The sequence below is a fragment of the Pelodiscus sinensis genome, chromosome 13, assembly GCF_052426305.1.
Source record: "Pelodiscus sinensis isolate ZL-2025 chromosome 13, ASM5242630v1, whole genome shotgun sequence".
In the NCBI taxonomy this organism is placed as follows: domain Eukaryota; kingdom Metazoa; phylum Chordata; order Testudines; family Trionychidae; genus Pelodiscus; species Pelodiscus sinensis.
Window position 1 is genome coordinate 282,236 of NC_143064.1, and position 19,422 is coordinate 301,657.

Below are 19,422 nucleotides of genomic sequence, written 5' to 3' on the forward strand. Positions count from 1 at the left end.
TCTCCCCACTCTCTCTCAATTGTGCTCATCTGCGGTCTCACTTATATTTGGAATGGTAGGTTTGTTCTGTGTTTCTACAACACCTGGCACCTTGAACACTTTTACACGAATTCCAGTCAGACCGAACTTTCCAGAAACCCTTACAAAAATAATATTTGTAAAAAAGTCTAGCTCAAAATATATAAGCGGATCAAAATGAACTTTGCAGGTTTTTTTTTTTTTAGTTGAAACACTAGATTTCAGACCAAAAGGACAAAATAAAAAAAAAAAATTTAAAAAGACAATCTCTTTCTAAGAGCACACCAAAAGACTAAAATTAATTTTAAAAGTGCACCAAAGTCAAAAATAAAGTTTTAAGCTATCAATTTAGGAAAAAGATTGTTTATCAAAGGGCAAGTCCTCAACCTTATTCTGGAGTTCCTTTGGGACTGCAGCTGACGATAATCATGAAGATATTCTTATTGCCACTCCTGTAGCAGTGGCTGTTGCAGCAATGTCCACCACCATACACGGCGATTTATAGTGCTGCTCTGCACGATGCATATCCCTCTTGCACTATGGATTTGAGCAATGGTCTTTCTGAGTCAGGGAGATGCTGCAGAAGGTATGCCAACTTTGAATAATTGTCAAAGTTATGACTGGAAAGGAGAGCAGAATAGTTAGCAATACGTAGTAACAACATGGCTGAAGAACACACTTTCCTTCCAAAAAAATCCAACTTATTATCTTTCTCTGGAACGGTATTTCTGTACTGTGGTACTTTTGATCTATGCTGTACTGTGTCAACCACCAATGAGTTAGGCTGGGGGTGGTTAATCAGAAAATCCAAGCCCTTAGAAGGGACAAAATACTTCTTATCCGCTTTTTTCTTGTGGGAGGAGCAGATGATGGAGTCTGCCATATTTCTTCCGCAACCTCCATGATCGCCTCATCAATGGGAAGTGCATAAATTCTTCAAGAGGCGGTGGTGTTTCATTCGAACATCTGCTAACTGTACCTCTTGGCTATCTGCAACGCGTTTGAAGAGATCCTGAAATTGTTTCAGATCGTCTGGCAGGGAAACGTCCCCTGGAGTCACCGCCTCATCTGGAGAGGATGAGTGGTCTGTTGGCGATACGCCCTGCTGAGGGTCCTCTGGATCAGTCAACTGTCCTTCTGGCTCCAACTGTTCCAACTGAATCGTTGGGCTCTTTGGAGGAGGAGGCGGAGAGTGATCATGTTGGGGCACTGGAGGTATGTGTCGAGAATCAGGAGATGAACAGCAACATGTAGTCTCCTGTAGCAGTGGAAGATCCGATTATGAGGAGTAGGGTCATAGTATACCCTATGGTAACGGCCATAGTATTTTTCTGAGCATGATGGTGATCAGAGTCGAGAAGATAACACTACTATGTCTGGTATGGAAATGGCATCATGGTGACCTAATAGGTAATTGTGAATAGTGTAATGAACACCGTGGAGACGGGGCCTCTTCTCTCTATATCTTGACTCCCTGTAGCAGGAGTAGCAGTTAGGAAACACTGGGCTGCGTGCTCTATGGTGATGCTGGTAAACTAACTGTGGAGAGGGGGATGGCCCCGGGGAGAAAGTTGGGGATGGAGAAATGAGCCCTGGATGCACGGTGGCATGTGCAGGGGCTTCCCGCTGGTACTGCAGTGCTCCGCAGCGGTGCCGGGGAATGAGGTGCCAAACACGCTTGCTCCGGTGCCGACAAGGTTGAGGTCGGAAGCTTAGAAGTTGCTGTGCCAGAGCCGCAGGCAGCGAGGCTGCTCCTGCTGCCGATGTGCCCAGTGACACTGGCGCAGCTGTCAATTTCCACGGTGCCGATGGTACCAGAGCCAATTGTGCTCTTGGTGCCGCAGGCAGCAGTTTTTTTCCGTTGGGGTCTGGCGCCCACTGAGACCCTGCAGCAGCTGTCCCTGACATGCCCGGGCCATCCTTTAAGCCCCATCCAGCACTAAGAGCAGCTAGAAGAGACTGGGTTGGGGACGGCTTGAGCTTTTTTGGGGCAGACGCCCCGCTGGAAGATATTATGTGCTTGAGCCCTGAGGTGGTAGACAACTCAGCAGGCTGTAGCGCTATGTCCATAGAGAGCATTTTCAAATGCCTCTCCCGGTCTTTACAGGCTCTGGCTGTCAGCTAATAGCAGTGCTGACAGCGCTGTGGTACATGTGCTTCTCCCAAGCACCATATGCATGCCTCATGCCCGTGTGACACTGGCATGGGCTCCCAGCAGACTGTACATTTCTTAAAGCCCGGGGAACCAGGCATTCTAGGAGAGTCTATTTCCCGTTGAGGACCTTTATTTATGTATTTATTTATTTATTTATTAGGAACATTGAACGAGAACAAGAATCAACTAAGGATAAGGGAAACTTGGTATGGTAGTAACTGTATACAGATCTGAGGTAAGGAGAACTCTGAGGGAGAGATGGAGCTCCATCCGCGACCGAGGGCTTTTGGAAGGAACTGAGCGGGGGCCAGACCACGTGAAACCGATCAAAGGCACGAATGGCGTGAACTGCTGCTTGCACATGCGTGGTCCAGCACAGCACTGCTATGCAAGTCTTCAATCCATGGCACCGGGACGAGCCCGACACCATGAGTGGAGCACCCATGGGGACCACTCGAAGAACATATGTTCCAACTTCACACTGAAGTTAAGTGTTTGTTGCAGTAGTTACTGAGTGAAGATCCATGGCCTGTGTTATGCAGGTCAGATTAAACCATAATGGTCTCTTCTGGTCTTAAAATCTAGTTGATTAGCTAATTAAATGGTTTAAAAATTAAATAATTTACAGAGGAAAGGTCCCTATACCCACACTTAGTCATCAGAACTGAATTAGAAAAGATCGATATAGCCCTTTTACGAGCTAGGCACTCAACAGGCAGTGCTTTCTACAAAGATCAATGGATTTTGCAAGTACAAGTACACAGAGCGTCTCAAACATCAGCAGTTTTGTTGATGTTGATTTAGCAAATACACCATTTTTACTCAAGAGCCCAGATTTAAAGTGGCACATGAGTTTAGTATTACATGGCCCAAGGAAATGGCTTTAAGCTATCTCTGAGACTGGGACTGTCTAGGTCCCAAGCCAGTTTTAGCCTGTATGTGCACCAAAGGATTTTCAGGAGTATCCTAATTTATGCCAGCCAACCACAGACCCAGGTGCTATTTCTGAGGATCATTTAGGATGTTGTAAAACCTGTGTCACATCCCTTGGATACAAAAGATGATAGAGGCAGAAGCTGCTCCAGGGACTAAATCCTTCAGTTATTCCAGTATTCAGGGGGATTTTTTCACCAACCTGCTAAGCCATGATTGCTTTGTATTATTTGAGTAGCATGCAGAAGCCTTAATGTACCCAAGAATTAAGCCCAAAATATTCAGTAGTCACTGTAGCAATTGTATTTGACCAATATAGGCTAATCCACTATGAGTCACCCACCCACATTAATGAAATTCCAACATACAAAATTCACATAATGCCTATCAATTCCCTACATTATTAGAGACCTGCTCACATACACCACCACAAACTCAGGAACTCTGGAGATCACTCTTACCATTACCTGGGACCATAGTTTGTGCTCCAAGAAATGCACTGTGCCCAAGATCCTTAAACACATGTTGAGCTCTCTATTTCTGAAAACATACTGCAAATTCAAAGAATAAAAACTCACCTGAGACAGGTCAATGAAATGATTTGCTTCAGCCATCACCTTTACACGAAAGTTTGTGCCATCATCAGGGCTCAGGGCATAACAGAACACCTAGGATATGCAGCATCAAAAGTAAGTACATACCTGAAACTCAAGACTATTGACAAAAATTTCATCAAGTGCTATGCAATTACTCTGTGTGTCACCCTAATTCAAAACAGGAAACTGTTTGAGACCAAGTTTAATTTTACTGCACACACACATTGGCCAGTTATTTTATAAGTGCTTTGAACATGAAAAGTCCCAAATAAGGGTTCAAAAGTTGCATATATGCAGCTTAAGAGTTTGTTAGCGTAATCATCTCACCACTTGTCTCACTTTTGGATTGATATTATGCTCAGCCCATCTCTCTTTACTGAGTCTTGAAACAGTAGACAAGTTCTAGAGAAAGCTCTCCAGTCAGAAGTGTGAAATGGATCCAGTAACACGGTAATCAGACATTTTCATCTTTAATAAATTAACATTTACTGCTCAATGATTCAAACTATCAACCTGCATGAACCAGATTAGTCTAGAGTAATGGTTCTCAAACTATGAGGCAGTCCTCCCAAGCCAGGCCTCCATTTTACTTCAATGAAGTAAAAAATATTAAAATGAGCCAAAATGTTCCATAGAATCTCTATGGATAATAATTTCATGCTCTAACAATAAGAATATAGCAGTAGGGATATGTTATCATCCACCTGATCAGGACAGTGATAGTGACTCTGAAATTCTAAGGGAGATTAGAGAGGTTACCAAAATAAAAAACTTAACAGTGGAGGATTTCAACTAGCCGCATATTAATTGGGTACACATCCCCTCAGGACAGTACTTGGCGATAAAATGTCTTGATACCTGAAATGACTGCTTCTTAGAGCAGCTGGTTCTGGAACCCACAAGGGGAGAGGCAATTCTTGATTTAGTCCTAAGTGGAGCACAGGATCTAGTCCAAGAGGTAAATATAACAGGACCACTTGAAATAGGGACTATAATGTAATGAAATTTAACATCCCTGTGGTGGGAAAAGCAACTCAGCAGACCAACACTGTGGTATTTAATTTCCAAAAGGGGAACTATGCAAAAATGAGGAGGTTAGTTAAATGGAAACCAAAAGGCACAGTGACAAAAGTAAAACCTCTGCAAGCTGCATGGAAACTTTTCAAAGACACCATAATAGAGGCCCAACTTAAATGTATACCCCAAATTAAAAAATACAGTAAAAGAACAAAAAAGTGCCACTGTGGCTCAACAACCAAGTAAAAGAAGCAGTGAGATAAAGAGATATCTTTTAAGAAGTGGAAGTCAAATCATAGTGACAGAAATAGAAAGGAGCATAAATCCTGTCAAATTAAATGTAAAAATATAATAAGAAAAGCCAAAAGGCAGATTGAAAAAACTCAAAATCAAAAAGTAATAGCAAAAAGTTATATAACTAGATCAGAAGCAGGAAGACTGCTTAACAACCATTGGGGCCCTTGGATGATACCAAGATGGACCTTTGGTCTGACCCAGTATGGCCGTTCCTATATTTTAATGTTACGTTCTTATGACCTGTGTATGTAGTTTTTTTATGAAAAGCACTGGCTGTCAGCACCTGGTGGCTGAGCTTATGCACTTAGGGTACCCTTCCCCTTACGCCCTTCAGTCCCTCAGATGCAAGTGGCAGAGCGCTGGCTGTCAGCCCTGCAGTGGTAGCAGCAGTGCAGAACAGCAGCAATGGGATGCTAGAATCTCTTGTTGCCTCCTTTACACTTTTATGCTGCTGCTGCCGCCTTCACAGCTGCGTGTTCAGTCAGCAACCACTGCTCTCCGCTCTGCCTTCAAAGCAACGTGCTGGTATATGTAATTGGGGGTGGGGGTTGGAAGCCATATATGACTACAGAAAAAGAAGCAAAAATAAGTTTGATGATTACTGGTTTAGACGGCAAGGTGCTTACTTCAGCATGAAATAGTGGATTCAAGTTTTGGTTCTGGATGATCAAGATGCTAAAGGAGCATTCCAAAATGAAGCCTTCCCTCCCCACTGCACAGAGCACCACAGGGAGCAGCCAGCTTCTTTGAGCAGTTTAGAGCTACTCCATACTGCAGGGGCAAGCCAGATTAAAAGGCTTGGTGAGCTGGATTTTATCCGTCTCTGCCTTAGAACTTAACTTCTGAGCTAGTGATCTAAGGGACACCAGCCTACCAGATGAAGCTGATGTACACCCAAGTCTCCCAAGCCTTTATCCAACAGGGGTTTCATGACCTACTCCAAAACTGAGGTTCTGGATGTGGAAATTAAGGGGGAGAAGAAGCCACAAATGCCAAATTTGGGAAAGATGTGAGCTTATTCTAGGCTGTAGAGGCAGCACTGATGTTTGCAACAAGAGAGAGTAGAAATAGTTCCAGAAGCTAGTGCACAATCCTAGATTTCTAGGGACAATTTTCATAGCACAGAAGGGAAAAAACCCAAGCCAACCATGTTATAGTCTATGTAGCCTGGGACTAGTAAAAGCTATTTATGCTATAAGTAAGTAATGACAGTTGCAGAACCAGCAATGGACACAGAAGAGTGACCCAAGCCATGCAGTGGTAAGAAGGAACTAGAGAGGTATCGATCTTCGATACCCTTGGTTCGGAGCACTAAAAGAAAAAAAAATGTGCATGTGTGACCCAATGGATGCAGCTTACTAAAAATATCTGGATATAGGTGCATAATGAGCATGCATACCCCAGTGTAGAATACACATAGGGACTATCGCTTGACACCATTTATACCAAAAGTAAATCTGAAAACTGGCAAATTTTAGGGGCATATTTATACTTGCTTCTTGGAAAATACATATGTGCAACTGTACATCTCTTTTCCTAATCTAATTACAAATGAGAAGCCAGGACATCTGAAGCTGGTGAGGTTCTCTTGACAGAGATAACCACCGCAAGCTCCTTCCTGGCTCATGACTTCTTGAAAATGGTTCATAAGACTATGCAATAAATATTAAGTAGCATGACTGTGGTAGGCTGTAGATTTTAGACAGGTGCATAGCTACCATTTGGTAGCATTACTTGGTATGCTGATCCTGTTGAAACACTGGCTGTCCACACAAATGAGAAACGATAAAGAAAGATTAAGGTTTAAATGAGGAAGACCCTGCCAGAAGATATCAAACAATACAATATCAGCCACCTCCTTTTCCATGTCTTGTGTACTCCCCATAACTGCTCCTCCCATAATGTGTGTCTCCTTGAGGATGCAATGGCTCTCCACGTGGAGATTTTCACTGCCACTTCTTAAAAGGCAAGATGATCTGCTACTGGCTATAAAAGACAAGGCCTCCTCTTCCATAAGGCAATACACCAACAAGTGCCAGGAAAGGGGAAGTAACCTAAAGCCTTCCATGTAAATCATGCACCTCACCTTCCCCAAGGAATCTCTACAGGCTGTATTTAAAATTTCAGCATACTATTTACGTTCTTACCTCAAATTTGTCAGAGTTATGCATTCCTGGGATTGACTGCATTAGGTGGGATGTTGGATGATTTCCAAAATCAGAGCTCACATAGCCAACACGAAGCCGGCCTTCACTAGCCTTCAAGTCCTTTGGATGCTCATATGGTGGCTTGTGAAGGACATTGATCTAGCAAACAAATTCACACAATTTTTTTAAGACTGATAAACAAAAGCTGAAGCATCAAGAGTTTAAATAGTAGATAAGCTATACGTTCAGATTTATCCAATTATTTTCCCTATATTTAAGTATCTATGCTACTGCAAGATTGGCATAGCCTTTTCAAATCATACAGGTTTAATGGAAAATGCACAAATTCCCATAAAGTGCATTACAAGAGTCTAATCACAACTGAGCAAGCAAAGAGGACACAGTCTTAACTTAATTATGTTCCTGTTCATTAGCCAGTAATGCTTGAAAACCTCATCTGACCCAAATTTCAGGTAGAGGGTTGTACATGTGTTGCTCACCCAGGCTGAGTGGTGTGTTATCCAAATTTGAGTGTAAATGGAGACCTGAGTATACAGCTCGGTCTACATGCGCTAGTTAAAAGGAAAAAGCCAAGTATCAAAATGTTATCAAAAGATTAGCGTACTAGGGAGCAACAGAGCAGTGCCACATATAGGCTGATAAACAAGTGCAATGAATTGCAATCATAATAAGGCAATGGAGCAGAAATTAGATCATAACACTAAGCAAAAAAAGACAGTTAACTTTTTCAGTAACTGAACTTTTTCCATAACTGATCTTCAAGATGTATTGCTCATGTCCATTCCATGTTAGATGTGTACAGTCACCATATGCACCAGTGCCTTAAGTTTTTCCCTCAGTGGTGTCCATAGGGGACCGACTCTGGCAACCCTTATAGTAATGCCCATACTGCACAATATAAGCAGCACCACCAGCTCCCCCCACCCTCAGTTTCTTCTGGCCAGAGACACAAAGCAAAGGAGGGGGGACGATCATGGAATGGACATGAGTAACATCTTGAAGATCACCAGTTACTGAAAAAGTTAACTGCCTTTTCTTCAAGTGTTTGCTCAGATCTATTCCGTGTTAGCTGACTCCCAAGCAGTACCAACAGAATTCGGTAGGAATTTATGGATGTGAAGCTTGTCACAGCTGACTTGCTGGGTGATGGCATAAAGCACCATGAACCAAAGACCACATCTCAGCTCTGCAAATGTTGTGGATGGGTACTTGCACCATGGTCACTGATGATGCTTGCACCTTAGCCAGAGGTGGCAGTTTGACCTACACCAACTCATAATCAGAGCCCTGTGAAGATACAAAATTTGTATCTGCATCAAACTCCACAAACATGTGCTCTGAATACCCACATCCACACCTGCAAATGCAGATACAACGCTAATATCCATGGATTTGCAGGGCTCTACCCATACCAATCTAGATGTAAGAAATGATCCAGTTGGATATTCTCTGAGAGGAGACTAAAGCCCCTCATTATGTCCACTGTCGCAAAGAGCTGTATCAACCTACAAAAGGACTTGTTACTATGATGGCCAGCACTCAGTGACTAAAGGGTTAAACTCACGTAGCTAATGGTGTTGGAAGGGAGCCAGAAGAACCAATGGGATACAGTACTGACATTAAAATTGTAAATATACACTTGCTGCTGTTCCTCTGTGTGAATTTTGTAAACCAGAAGCCGAAGCAACAGGATGTCTTAAATCCAGGCAGGACTACCATACCTCCAAGGAATATGGGGCATGGACCGTGAAGGGATTGAGAGTAAATATGGGAGGAAAACGTATATTTAGTTGCAATTTGGTTAGTTTCTTTCTTTTCTGGTTGGTTAAGTTTCTCTGTGTGAATTCCATATGTCTTCCCTCCCCCATATTGAAGCTGCAGCCCAAAGACAATATGTCTCTGTTTTTTAATCTGTTCTTTTCTCAGTTGTTCTGTATCACTTAGCAACCAAGTATGCTATCATCAAGTATATCTTTTGTTTTATTAATAAACATCACCTTTTTTTTAAAAGCTATGATTTGATTCTCGTGTCGTGGGAGTTGTGTGTGTGTGCACGCCTACCTCAAGGTCAGTTATCAGAGCTCTCGTGGTACCCCTCTGGAAGAAGTCCAACTGTTTCTTCCTGGTTTTCAGGATTTTAATTCACTTGATGGTGACAGCCTCTCCCCCAGAGCCAGTGAATCTGACATTCTGAGGAGTATTTGTAAGGAGAGCCCAAAGAGAAGGTATTTTTAAGGTCTCTTGCAGGCCTCACCTTCTGCACTCTGAGTGCCAGAGTGGGGAACAGTCCAGACAGTTACATTCTACGTAAAACACCACCAAGCACAATGGACATCAAAGGCATGCAGCTCTCTATCCTCACTGGTCTTATGCACCTTAGGGCAGAACAGCAGGAGGAAAATGCCCTGATTCATATGAAGACAGACATCAGCTTTGGCAGGCAGATCAGATGGCATCATACATGTATCTTGTCCTTGTGGAAGACTAAAGCTGTCATATAAGGTCAGGACTTTTATCTTTGACACCTGTCTAGCAGACACCACCATCACAAGGAAGACAACATTCCATGATAAATGAGAAAGAGAACAAGAGTCCAAGGGCTCAAACAACAGACCTGTGAGCCTAGAGAGCACCATAAGAACATAAGAATGGTCATATTGGGTCAGATTATTTTCTCATTGAAGTTTTTAACCTTGTATCAAGTCCTTTTATGTAGCTTTGTATTGAATCCTTTTATACAGAAAACTTTTCACGTAGAACATAATACAAAGTTTCTAAGTCTTTTGTATTAAGTTTTGGTAGAACAGTCCCTAAAAAATGAGTAAGGTAAAGATAATGTCTTTCTACCAGAACAGATCTCTCCCCTTTTATTTGATTCCTCCCCCTCCCCGATGAATGAATGAGGTGTGAATGGATAAGGCATGAAAGGCAAGCACCTCCAGAGAGTCGCAAGGTTGGAGAGGGGATGAAAGCCAGATCCAAGGACAATAAGACCAGTTAAGTGGGCTCATTGAAAGACGACTGGACATATGGTCAGCCTTTGGAGTCAGCAACAAGTACCTGCTTTTGGAAGTACCCTCTTGGAAGGTGAATGTGGCAACATTAAGACAACACCCAGAAGAAGGAGCCACAAACCACTAACTGCACGTGCATATGACAACACAGATTTTGCAAATGCATAGGATGATAGATTTGCATGAGCACGGTGCTACTAAAAATCAAAAGGTATCTTGCAGAAGGATCCCAGGTTTCGTCTTGTCAACACAGGAACATCAAGCCGGAGCAGAAAAAGCCCAGCTTCACCCCCCTCCCCAATCTAACTCATCTGGCCAGTGAAGTTAGGGGGAAGCAAGTATTCATAACAAGACATAGTGTGATTGTGTGTGTTTGAGAGTGTGTGTAATAGATCATATGCATATGATACGTGTTGACTGCTATATGTATTACCAATAAATGTGGCATTTTGCTTTATCCTCCTGAAAAGATCCCGTACATTACTCGAAGTACAACAACTATGCTGCTGGTGGGGAGGCTGCAGCTTAAATAACTTCCTCTGCTGCCCCAGGATGTAAAGGCCCTGGGTCTTGAGCATAGTGCAAGAATCCTTGAGCCCATGCAATGTACTGTCTGTTTTCTCCACAAACAGAGCATTTCCATCAAAGGGAAGGTACTGGATGGACTGTTGGACGTCTACCAACAAGCCCAAAGACTGCAGCCATGACACCTCTTTCATTGATGGAGACCGAGGCCATGATCCATGCCAAAAAATTAGTCATGTCCAAAGCCACTTGCAGTGGCACTACTGCAATTCCCTTCCTTCTTTTCGAACTGCCTGAAATGCTTTCCTAGGATCTTCTTGGAGACACAATTTGGCCACAGGGTGTCAAATGTTAAAATAATCTCCACTCAAGAGGGCCTTATGATTTGTCACCCGTAATTTTAATCCTGATGAATTTCTCTCCCAAAAAGGTCCAGTTTCGTTGCTGCCTTATTTTTGGAAACCACTGAAGGAAAAGTTTGACACCAGTGCAGATGGAGCACATACACATCTAACATGGAATGGAAACGAGCAAGCACTAAAAAAGCTGCTCAGTTCATGGGATCTAAAAAAACCCCACCCTACCAGTTAACAATCAGGGCAGGGCAGTGTGGAGATGAAGCAGGATCAGATATTGAGGGAATCACATAGGATTCTAGAGAAACAAGGTAGGTGAGATAGATTGGAGGCACAAATTATTGAAGTAAGATGTTTTAACAGTCATTGTTACTGATGGCTGTTAAATCTGACTGACCTCTTCTCAATCCCTCACAATACCCAACTTCACATGAACAGAAGTGAAGAGACCCAGCAATCTCAACAAGATGGTAAATCTTAAGTCCGATGACCACTATTTTAAAACTGGCATTACATACGTGAATACACCAATACACAATCTGCATTTCCTTGGGGATAGCCAAGCACATGGAAAGTCTTCAAAGCTCCTACCTTATCCAAACAGAGATTTCCATGTCTCTCGGCAATAGCCTTCCTAAAGCTGTGAGAAAGAGGGTACAGCATGCTGTGATGAGGGTGGACAGAAGGCAGTCTATTCTTTTCCAGTTGATCAGCTACAATGCTGACCAGCTTTTTCATTCTTTCATCATAATCTGTCCAATCACAGACAATCTAAAGGAAGAAATAAAAGAACAAGAGATCAACCAATGAAATTAACAGGAAGCAGGTTTAAAGAAAAAAACACAACGAAGTCAACTTGTGCAACTTATTGCCAGGGAATGATGTCAACGCCAAAACTACAATAAGTTAATTAGCTAAAGGCATGGAGAATCATTCCCTAAATGGCCATTAGCTAAGATGGTCAAGGAAGCAGACCTTGGCTCAGGGTGTCCTCAAGCCTCTGATTGCTAATGCTATAACTGGATGACGGAGATAGATCACATGATAATTGCCCTTTTCTGTGCAGTGCTGGGTACATCTGCTAGTCTCCAATAGAATTACTGTCCCAGCCCTCTCCCCTCACCTGCAAGCAGTGCGCTAAGTTGCAATAAGCATCTGGGAAATCGGGTTTCAGTTTCAGAGCAGTGCGATAAGAAGCAATGGCTTCTGGTATGTTCCCTGAATCCTGCAAAAGGAGAAACCAAATCAGCAAGCAAAAGCAGATTCTGGGATGAATTTACCAAATGAATCACTGTGCTATTTAAAGTAAAAGGCCACAAACATGGCTGTACCTTGTGAATAGAGGCCAAGTTACTGTGAGCATCAGCAAAAGCAGGGTTTATCTGGATGGCTCGGGTATAACATTGTAAAGCTCCCTGAACATCCTGCATCTCCTTTAAAGTATTCCCCATATTTGAATAAGCATCTGCAAAGGTGGGGCTGATTCTAAAATTGAAAAAAAAACCAAAATAAAAAAAAACAACCACACACCTTACTTTATGCACAGTACAAGTTGTCTGTACTCTAAGAATACCCTTCCAAAGTGCTCTTCAGTTATTTGTTTGCATACCAGAGGCAAAAGCCACTATAGAATTCCTGTCTCCAGCATTAGGGAATTTTAAAAAGCAAAGCTTCTTACCTAATAGCCTCTTTGTAATGCATCAGAGCCTCTTGAAGCTTTCCTTGCTGCTGTAGAACACTTGCTAAATTTGAATGGGCAGCAGCAAACTCTGGGAATACCTGTAGGAAACAAAGATGGCAATTAGCTTGCCTTTGAGATCTTTCAAGGACATCAAATCTTAGTTTAACAGAATTACCATCACCTCCATCTACTTCTTTATCAAGTACAATAAACCCACTCCTCCTGTATTCCCACCATTTCTGTCCATATCCTACCCTCTTCCTCATATCCAAACGTACCTCAAGAGCTTTACGGTACAGGCGAACAGCCTCTTCAATGTTGCCCTGTTCCCGCTTGATGTTTGCCAAGTTATTAAGCGAGTCTGCATGTGTGGGACATAGACGAAGAGCTGTATTGTAACATTCCTCTGCTTCAGCAACCTTTCAAACAAACAGAATCGTGTTCAAGCAGGACTGAACAAAATAAACAAGGCAATTGCTGTCCGACATTTTTCTGTGACAACATTCTTAATGAGATTATCGCTACAATGGGTCTACCTTTAAAAGCTTTGAGATGGAGAACTGTTTGCTCCTATTGTTTCTCCTACAAGTTGACAAGCAAAGCACTCAAACATTAAAGGCAAAATAAAGGCAAAAAAGTGAATAAGGAAAAGTTCTTTACTTATTCCCACAATCTAAGAACTCGGGACCACCAAATGAAATTAATGGGCAGCAGGTTTAAAACAAACAAAAGGAAGTTTTTCTCCACTCAGCGCACAGTCAACCTGTGGAACACCTTGCGCCAGAGGATGTGGTGAAGGCTAGGACTTTAACAGGGTTCCAAAAAGAGCTAGATAGATTCTCTGAGGTTAGGTCCATCAATGGCTATTAGCCAGGATGGGTAGGAATGGTGTCCCTAGCCTCTCTCAGGAGGTGGGTGACAGTGGAGGGATCATATGAGGATTACCTGTTGTGTTCCCACCCTCTGGGGCATCTGGTATTGACCACTGTCAGCAGACAGGACACTGGACCAGATGGACCATTGGCCTGACCCAGTATGGCTGTTCTTATGTTCTAAAAGCCCACCTTAAATCATCATTCAAGGTCTTGAAATAAATATCAGATGAACTTCAAATATAGCCAACTGCAAAATAAATGCTCCTTACACTGCCTTTCTCCTTTAAGGCATTTGCCAGATTACAATAGGCATCAGGGAAGTGTGGCTGCAGCTCAATAGCACGTCTGTAGGTGTCTATTGCCAAATCTATCAATCCTTGCTCATAATACACACAGGCGAGGTTGCCATGCACAACTGCATGGTTAGGACTCAAACTCAAGGCTCGTAAGTAGGCTGCTACAGCTCTGTAATGAGAGATATATGGTTAGCATTCATATATGGCCTATGAAAAACAGGACCCACATAATTTAAATAACTATCGCCCAATTGCTAATTCTTGGGCAAGGTACTTGGCTGGGAGTTGCAACGCCACCGCCCGCTCTTCTTGGAAGAAACAATTACTTCAATCCATTTCAGTCTGGCCTTAGGCCTGGTTTTGGAACTGAAGCCACCTTGGTCACCCTGGTAGACGACTTATGCCGGGAGACAGATGGGGGAGTGCGTCCTTGTTGATTCTCTTAGACCTCTCAGAGGTTTTTGATACCATCGACCATGGTATCCTTCTGGAACACCTGGTGGAGTTGGGTATTGGAGGCACTGTTTTGCAATGGTTCCGGTCCTACTTGTTGGGATGCTTTCAGAAGATGGAGCTAGGGGGCTGCTATTCGACCCCATGGCAATTGTGCTGTGGAGTCCCGCAAGTTTCCATCTTGTCCCCTATGCTGTTTAATAACTACATGAAACCGCTTGGAGAGGTCATAAGGAGTTTGAGGACAGTGCCATCAATATGCAGATGACACCCAACTTTATTTCCCTGCGACATCAGAACCAAGTATGGCAGTGACTGATCTAAACAGGGGTCTGGAGGCGGTGATGGTTTGGATCAAGTCAAACAACCTGAAGCTGAATTCAGATAAGACTGAGGTCCTGTGGATCAGGAGGCCATCTGTTCGGGAATGTGGCATGGCACCTGTTCTAGACGGGGTTACTCTCCCCCTGAAAGAACAGGTACGCTGCTTGGGAATCCTCCTGGACCCTTTTTTAACATTTGAAAACCAGATTCCTTCAGTGGCCAGGACTGCTTTAGGGCAGTTTCCTCTGATCCACCAGTTGCAACCCTTCCTGAACAAGCATGACTTTGCCACTGTGATCCATGCTCTTGTTACATCCAGACTGGATTACTGTAATGCACTTTGTGTGTGGCTGCCTCTAAAGAGCCTTCGGAAACTTCAACTGGTCCAGAATGTGGCTGCTTGAGTCTTAACTAATACTCGTTATAAAGAGCACATTATGCCAGTGCTTTGGCAACTATACTGGCTCCCTGTATGTTTCCAGGCACAATTTCAGGTTTTAGTTATGACCTAATAAAGCCATGGGTTGGGTCCAGGGTATCTGAAAGACCATCTTCTCCCATATGAACCTGCCCGGGGATTGAGGTCAGCGGGGAAGGCTTTGCTTGTATTTCCCCACTTGTGGAGATAAGATTAACATCTACGCGGAACAGGGCATTCTCAGCTTTTGCTCCCAGGCTGTGGAATTCTCTTCCCCGGGATATTCGCATGACGCCAAAGCTAGCATTGTTTCAGCATCAAACTAAGGCCACCCTTTTTACTCATGCTTTTATTAATGTTTGAGTCTGTATGTGTATGTTCCTCTTATCTATGTTTTTAGCAGGTTTTATGTCCCTCTGGGGGGTCACGTATTTTACATTTTTATATATATTTGTATTGTGTTTAAAAAAATTTTGTAAGCCGCCTCAAATATTTTAAAATAGAGAGGTGGGGTAAAAATATTTAATTAAACAAAAACAAACAAACAGCAGAAAATTATTTTTACATTTAACTTCATCATAAAAGTAACCGACATAGAAGAGAAAATAGGGTTTATGCCTCTGGTTGGTATGAGATCAAGGCATGAAAAGACTTGTCTACCCTCTAAAAATATGTCAACTGGAGAAACAGGATTATGACATTACAGAAATCAACACTGAACTCTGAGGGGACAAATGACTCTCTCAATGTTTAAAAGCTTTGCTTGCTTTTTTCATGATATCTATTTAATTGACCAACTTCGGAAAATGTCACCCCCAACAGTTAACAGTCAAGAGAGCCTCTAATCCACAAATTCACTTCCCGCTACAAAAAGGACTTGAAATCCCTAATATTGAGGTAGACAAGAATACTCCTTTCTGTATAAAACTAAAAGGATTATTATCCCATCACCACCTTACCAAGCACTGCTTGGTAGAAAAAAATATAACTTTAAATATATTTCTACTACATTAAGAAAAATAAACTGTGAATGTAAGAATCTCCAGAAGTATTACATGCAGAGAGGTTTAATCCCTGAAAACAAGATTTCTGTGGCCAGCTACCTATAACCTCTACAAAGATGAGGCGAAAAGAAAGGAACAAGGCAGTCAGTGGATAAACTACATAACTTCTAGAAGTGGTGTAAGATGCTTTCCTTCTACACATGGAATGCCTTTCCAAGCCACTACGCTTCTTGTTCAAATCCCTCTTCAAGCTCCCTTCTTCCATGAAATGAAGACTAATTTATATGGAAGACCCACTTGGTGATTATTAAAACAAAATACAGGACTATGTAGCACTTTAAAGACTAACAAGATGGTTTATTAGATGATGAGCTTTCGTTGGCCAGACCCACTTCCTCAGATCAAATAGTGGAAGAAAATAGTCACAGCCATATATACCAAAGGATACAATTTAAAAAAAGTGAACACATATGAAAAGGACAAATCACATTTCAGAACAGAAGGCGGATGCAGGGGAGAGGGGGAGAAAGGAAGGTGAATGCCTGTGAGTTAATGATATTAGAGGTGGGGAAGGGGAGATGTCTGTGAGTTAATAGTGTTAGAGGTGATAATTAGGGAAGCTATCTTTGTAATGGGTAAGATAGCTGGGGTCTTTGTTCAGGCCTCTGCGGAGAGTGTCGAATTTTAGCATGAATGCCAGTTCACAGGATTCTCTTTCAAGTGCAGATTTGAATGTCTTCTGAAGTAGGATGCAGGTGAGTAGGTCATTGAGACAGTGTCCTTTCTGGTTGAAATGGCAAGCAACTGTTTTTTCTTTGTGATCCTATCTAATGTCTGTTTTGTGGGCATTGATTCTTCGGCGAAGTGTCTGAGACGTTTGTCCAATGTACATAGCAGACGGACACTTTCGGCACATAATAGCATAGATTATATTTCTGGAGGCGCAGGAATATGTATTCTTGATCTTATAACTCACTTGGTTAGGCCCAATAATGGTATTAGCAGAGTGAATATGTGGACAAAGCTGACAACGGGGTTTGTTGCAAGGGAAAGTACCAGAGTTGGTATTAGTGTGGTATGTCCTGTGGTTGTTGGTAAGAATCATCTTGAGGTTAGGTGGTTGTCTATAGGAGACTATGGGTCTGTCTCCCAGAGCTTCTTGGAGTTTAGTGTCCTGTTCCAGTATAGGCTGTAATTTATTGATAATGTGTTGGACAGGTTTAAGTTGGGAGCTGTAGGTGATGACAAGTAGTGTTCTATTGTTGGTTTTCTTGGGTCTGTCTTGTAGTAGATGGTTTCTAGGTATTCGTTTGGCTCTTTCAATTTGCTTTTTTATTTCTCCGGGTGGGTAGTTGAGGTTTATAAATGCTTGGTAGAGATCCTGAAGTTTCTGGTCTCTGTCAGTGGGATTAGAGCAGATGTGGTTGTATCGAAGGGCTTGGCTATAGATGATGGATCATATGGTGTGTGCTGGATGGGAGCTGGAAGCATGTAGGTAACTGTATGAGTCAGTGGGTTTTCTATAGAGGGTGGTGTCTAATTTTCCATTGATGATTTGTACAGTGGTGTCCAGGAAATGGATCTCTCATGTGGAATGGTCCAGGCTGAGGTTAATGGTGGGGTGTAGGTTGTTGCAATATCTTTGGAATGTCTCCAGTGTTTCTTGGCCATGTGTCCAGATCATAAAGATGTCCTCGATGGAGCGTAAGTAGAGAAGGGGTAGAAGACATTCGTCCATCCAATGACAGTTTCTGCTTGATAACAATGCAAAGCAGAACAGATTGACATTCATTTTCGGCATCTGAGCCAAATGCCAACAACAGAGATTGAGTCTCTTTCTTGGTGGTTTGTGTTCTGTAGTTTCCAAACCAAAGTCTTGTTGTTTTGAGACTTCTGAAAGCATGCTCCTACCTCCCTCATAGATTTTGGAAAGCACTTCAGATTCTTAAACTCTGGGTCAAGTGCAATAGCTATCTTTAAAAATCTTACATTGGTACCTTCTTTGCATTCTCTCACATTTGTGGTAAGTGTTCTTAAAATGAACATGAGCTGGTTATCATTCGAGGCAACTAGAAAATTAAATATCTAGCAAAATGCAGTTAAAATAGAACAGAAGACATGCTAGTCTCCCCAAAGAAATTCAGCCAAATTTAATTAATGCATTAATTTTTTTTAACAAGTATCATCAGCATAGAAGCAAGGAATGGTGGCCAAAAGGGGTATACAAATGTTTAGCATATCTAGGACATAAATACCTCTCAATGTTGCTACAAAAGTGCTCTGCGAATGTCTATCATCACTTTCAGGCAACACTGTAAAGAAGCCGGCAGCATTATCTCTTACAAATGTTTCTCTTAGTGATTGGCTGAACAAGATTGTTTACAAGCAGGACTGCGTGGACTTGTAGACTAATGTTTTACTTTTTTTTTTAGTGCGGTTATGTAATCTACAAGTCACTAAGTACCTGAGAGAGGTAATTTTAAAAATACTATTATGATTTTATAGTTCCAATATTTGTAATAAAAATTGGAAGTGAGCACTGAACATTTTGTATTCTGTGCTGAAACTGAACAATGTACCAACCAGCCAACATTTTTAATACATTTCAATTGATTGTCTATTACTTAATAGTCACAATTGAGATTCATTTTTGAGTTAGCTGATTGATTAACAATTCTAGTATATAGCACTAAAACAGCACAACTTGGTTAATTTCCTAGGGGAAAAAAATGATGGACCAAAAATTTGAGATTCATTGATTCAAATTAACAGTGGTCCCCCAAAAGTAAAAAAATCAGAGTTTAGGCAGATGTCTCTGTAGACCTGTGCAATATGTCACAGCAGTCAAAAATACTATAATATATGTGCTAGATAATGTAAAATTAGTTAAACTCTCAGCTGAATATAGTGCTCCATTTTAGCTCTCCTACCTCAGAAATGGAAGTGTGTGCAAAGAGCAATAGCAAGAAGGATTAGAAGGAAGGTCTGAAATTAAGTTGACATAAAACGCTTATCAAATAAAATGGTATAGAAACCCAAGTGCATGATTTATCCCTTTCCATAAACAAAGGGAATTCAAAATGCAAGAAAGATGAAAACTGAAACTATACAGCAGGAATGGGGAACCTTTTTTGGGTCAGGACTGCTGACTGATGTTCCCTCTAACCCGGTTCAATTTTCTTTTGGGCGGCTTGAAATTTCTTGTGTACCACCAATATTGAGATAGTGTGTGTGGGGGTGTGGATCTGAGGAAGTGGGTCTGGCCCACGAAAGCTCATCATCTAATATAAAC

General features: G+C 42.0%; 1 protein-coding gene across 3 annotated transcripts in view; it reads right to left on the bottom strand.

Moving 5' to 3' along the window:
• The window catches only part of OGT (O-linked N-acetylglucosamine (GlcNAc) transferase), a 100,411-nt gene that overhangs the window by 44,315 nt on the left and 36,674 nt on the right, over nucleotides 1-19,422 (bottom strand). For all 3 annotated transcript variants that reach the window (XR_012900194.1, XM_075917997.1, XM_075917996.1), the window contains exons 7-14: nucleotides 13,905-14,100; nucleotides 13,039-13,179; nucleotides 12,758-12,858; nucleotides 12,411-12,564; nucleotides 12,203-12,304; nucleotides 11,671-11,850; nucleotides 7,164-7,322; nucleotides 3,685-3,774 (exon numbers count right to left, since the gene is read on the bottom strand). Coding sequence is in view for 2 of the 3 variants with exons in the window: in XM_075917997.1 (XP_075774112.1) it covers nucleotides 3,685-3,774; nucleotides 7,164-7,322; nucleotides 11,671-11,850; nucleotides 12,203-12,304; nucleotides 12,411-12,564; nucleotides 12,758-12,858; nucleotides 13,039-13,179; nucleotides 13,905-14,100 (1,123 nt within the window). In the remaining variant the exon portion in view is untranslated. The remainder of the gene's footprint in view (nucleotides 1-3,684; nucleotides 3,775-7,163; nucleotides 7,323-11,670; nucleotides 11,851-12,202; nucleotides 12,305-12,410; nucleotides 12,565-12,757; nucleotides 12,859-13,038; nucleotides 13,180-13,904; nucleotides 14,101-19,422) is intronic.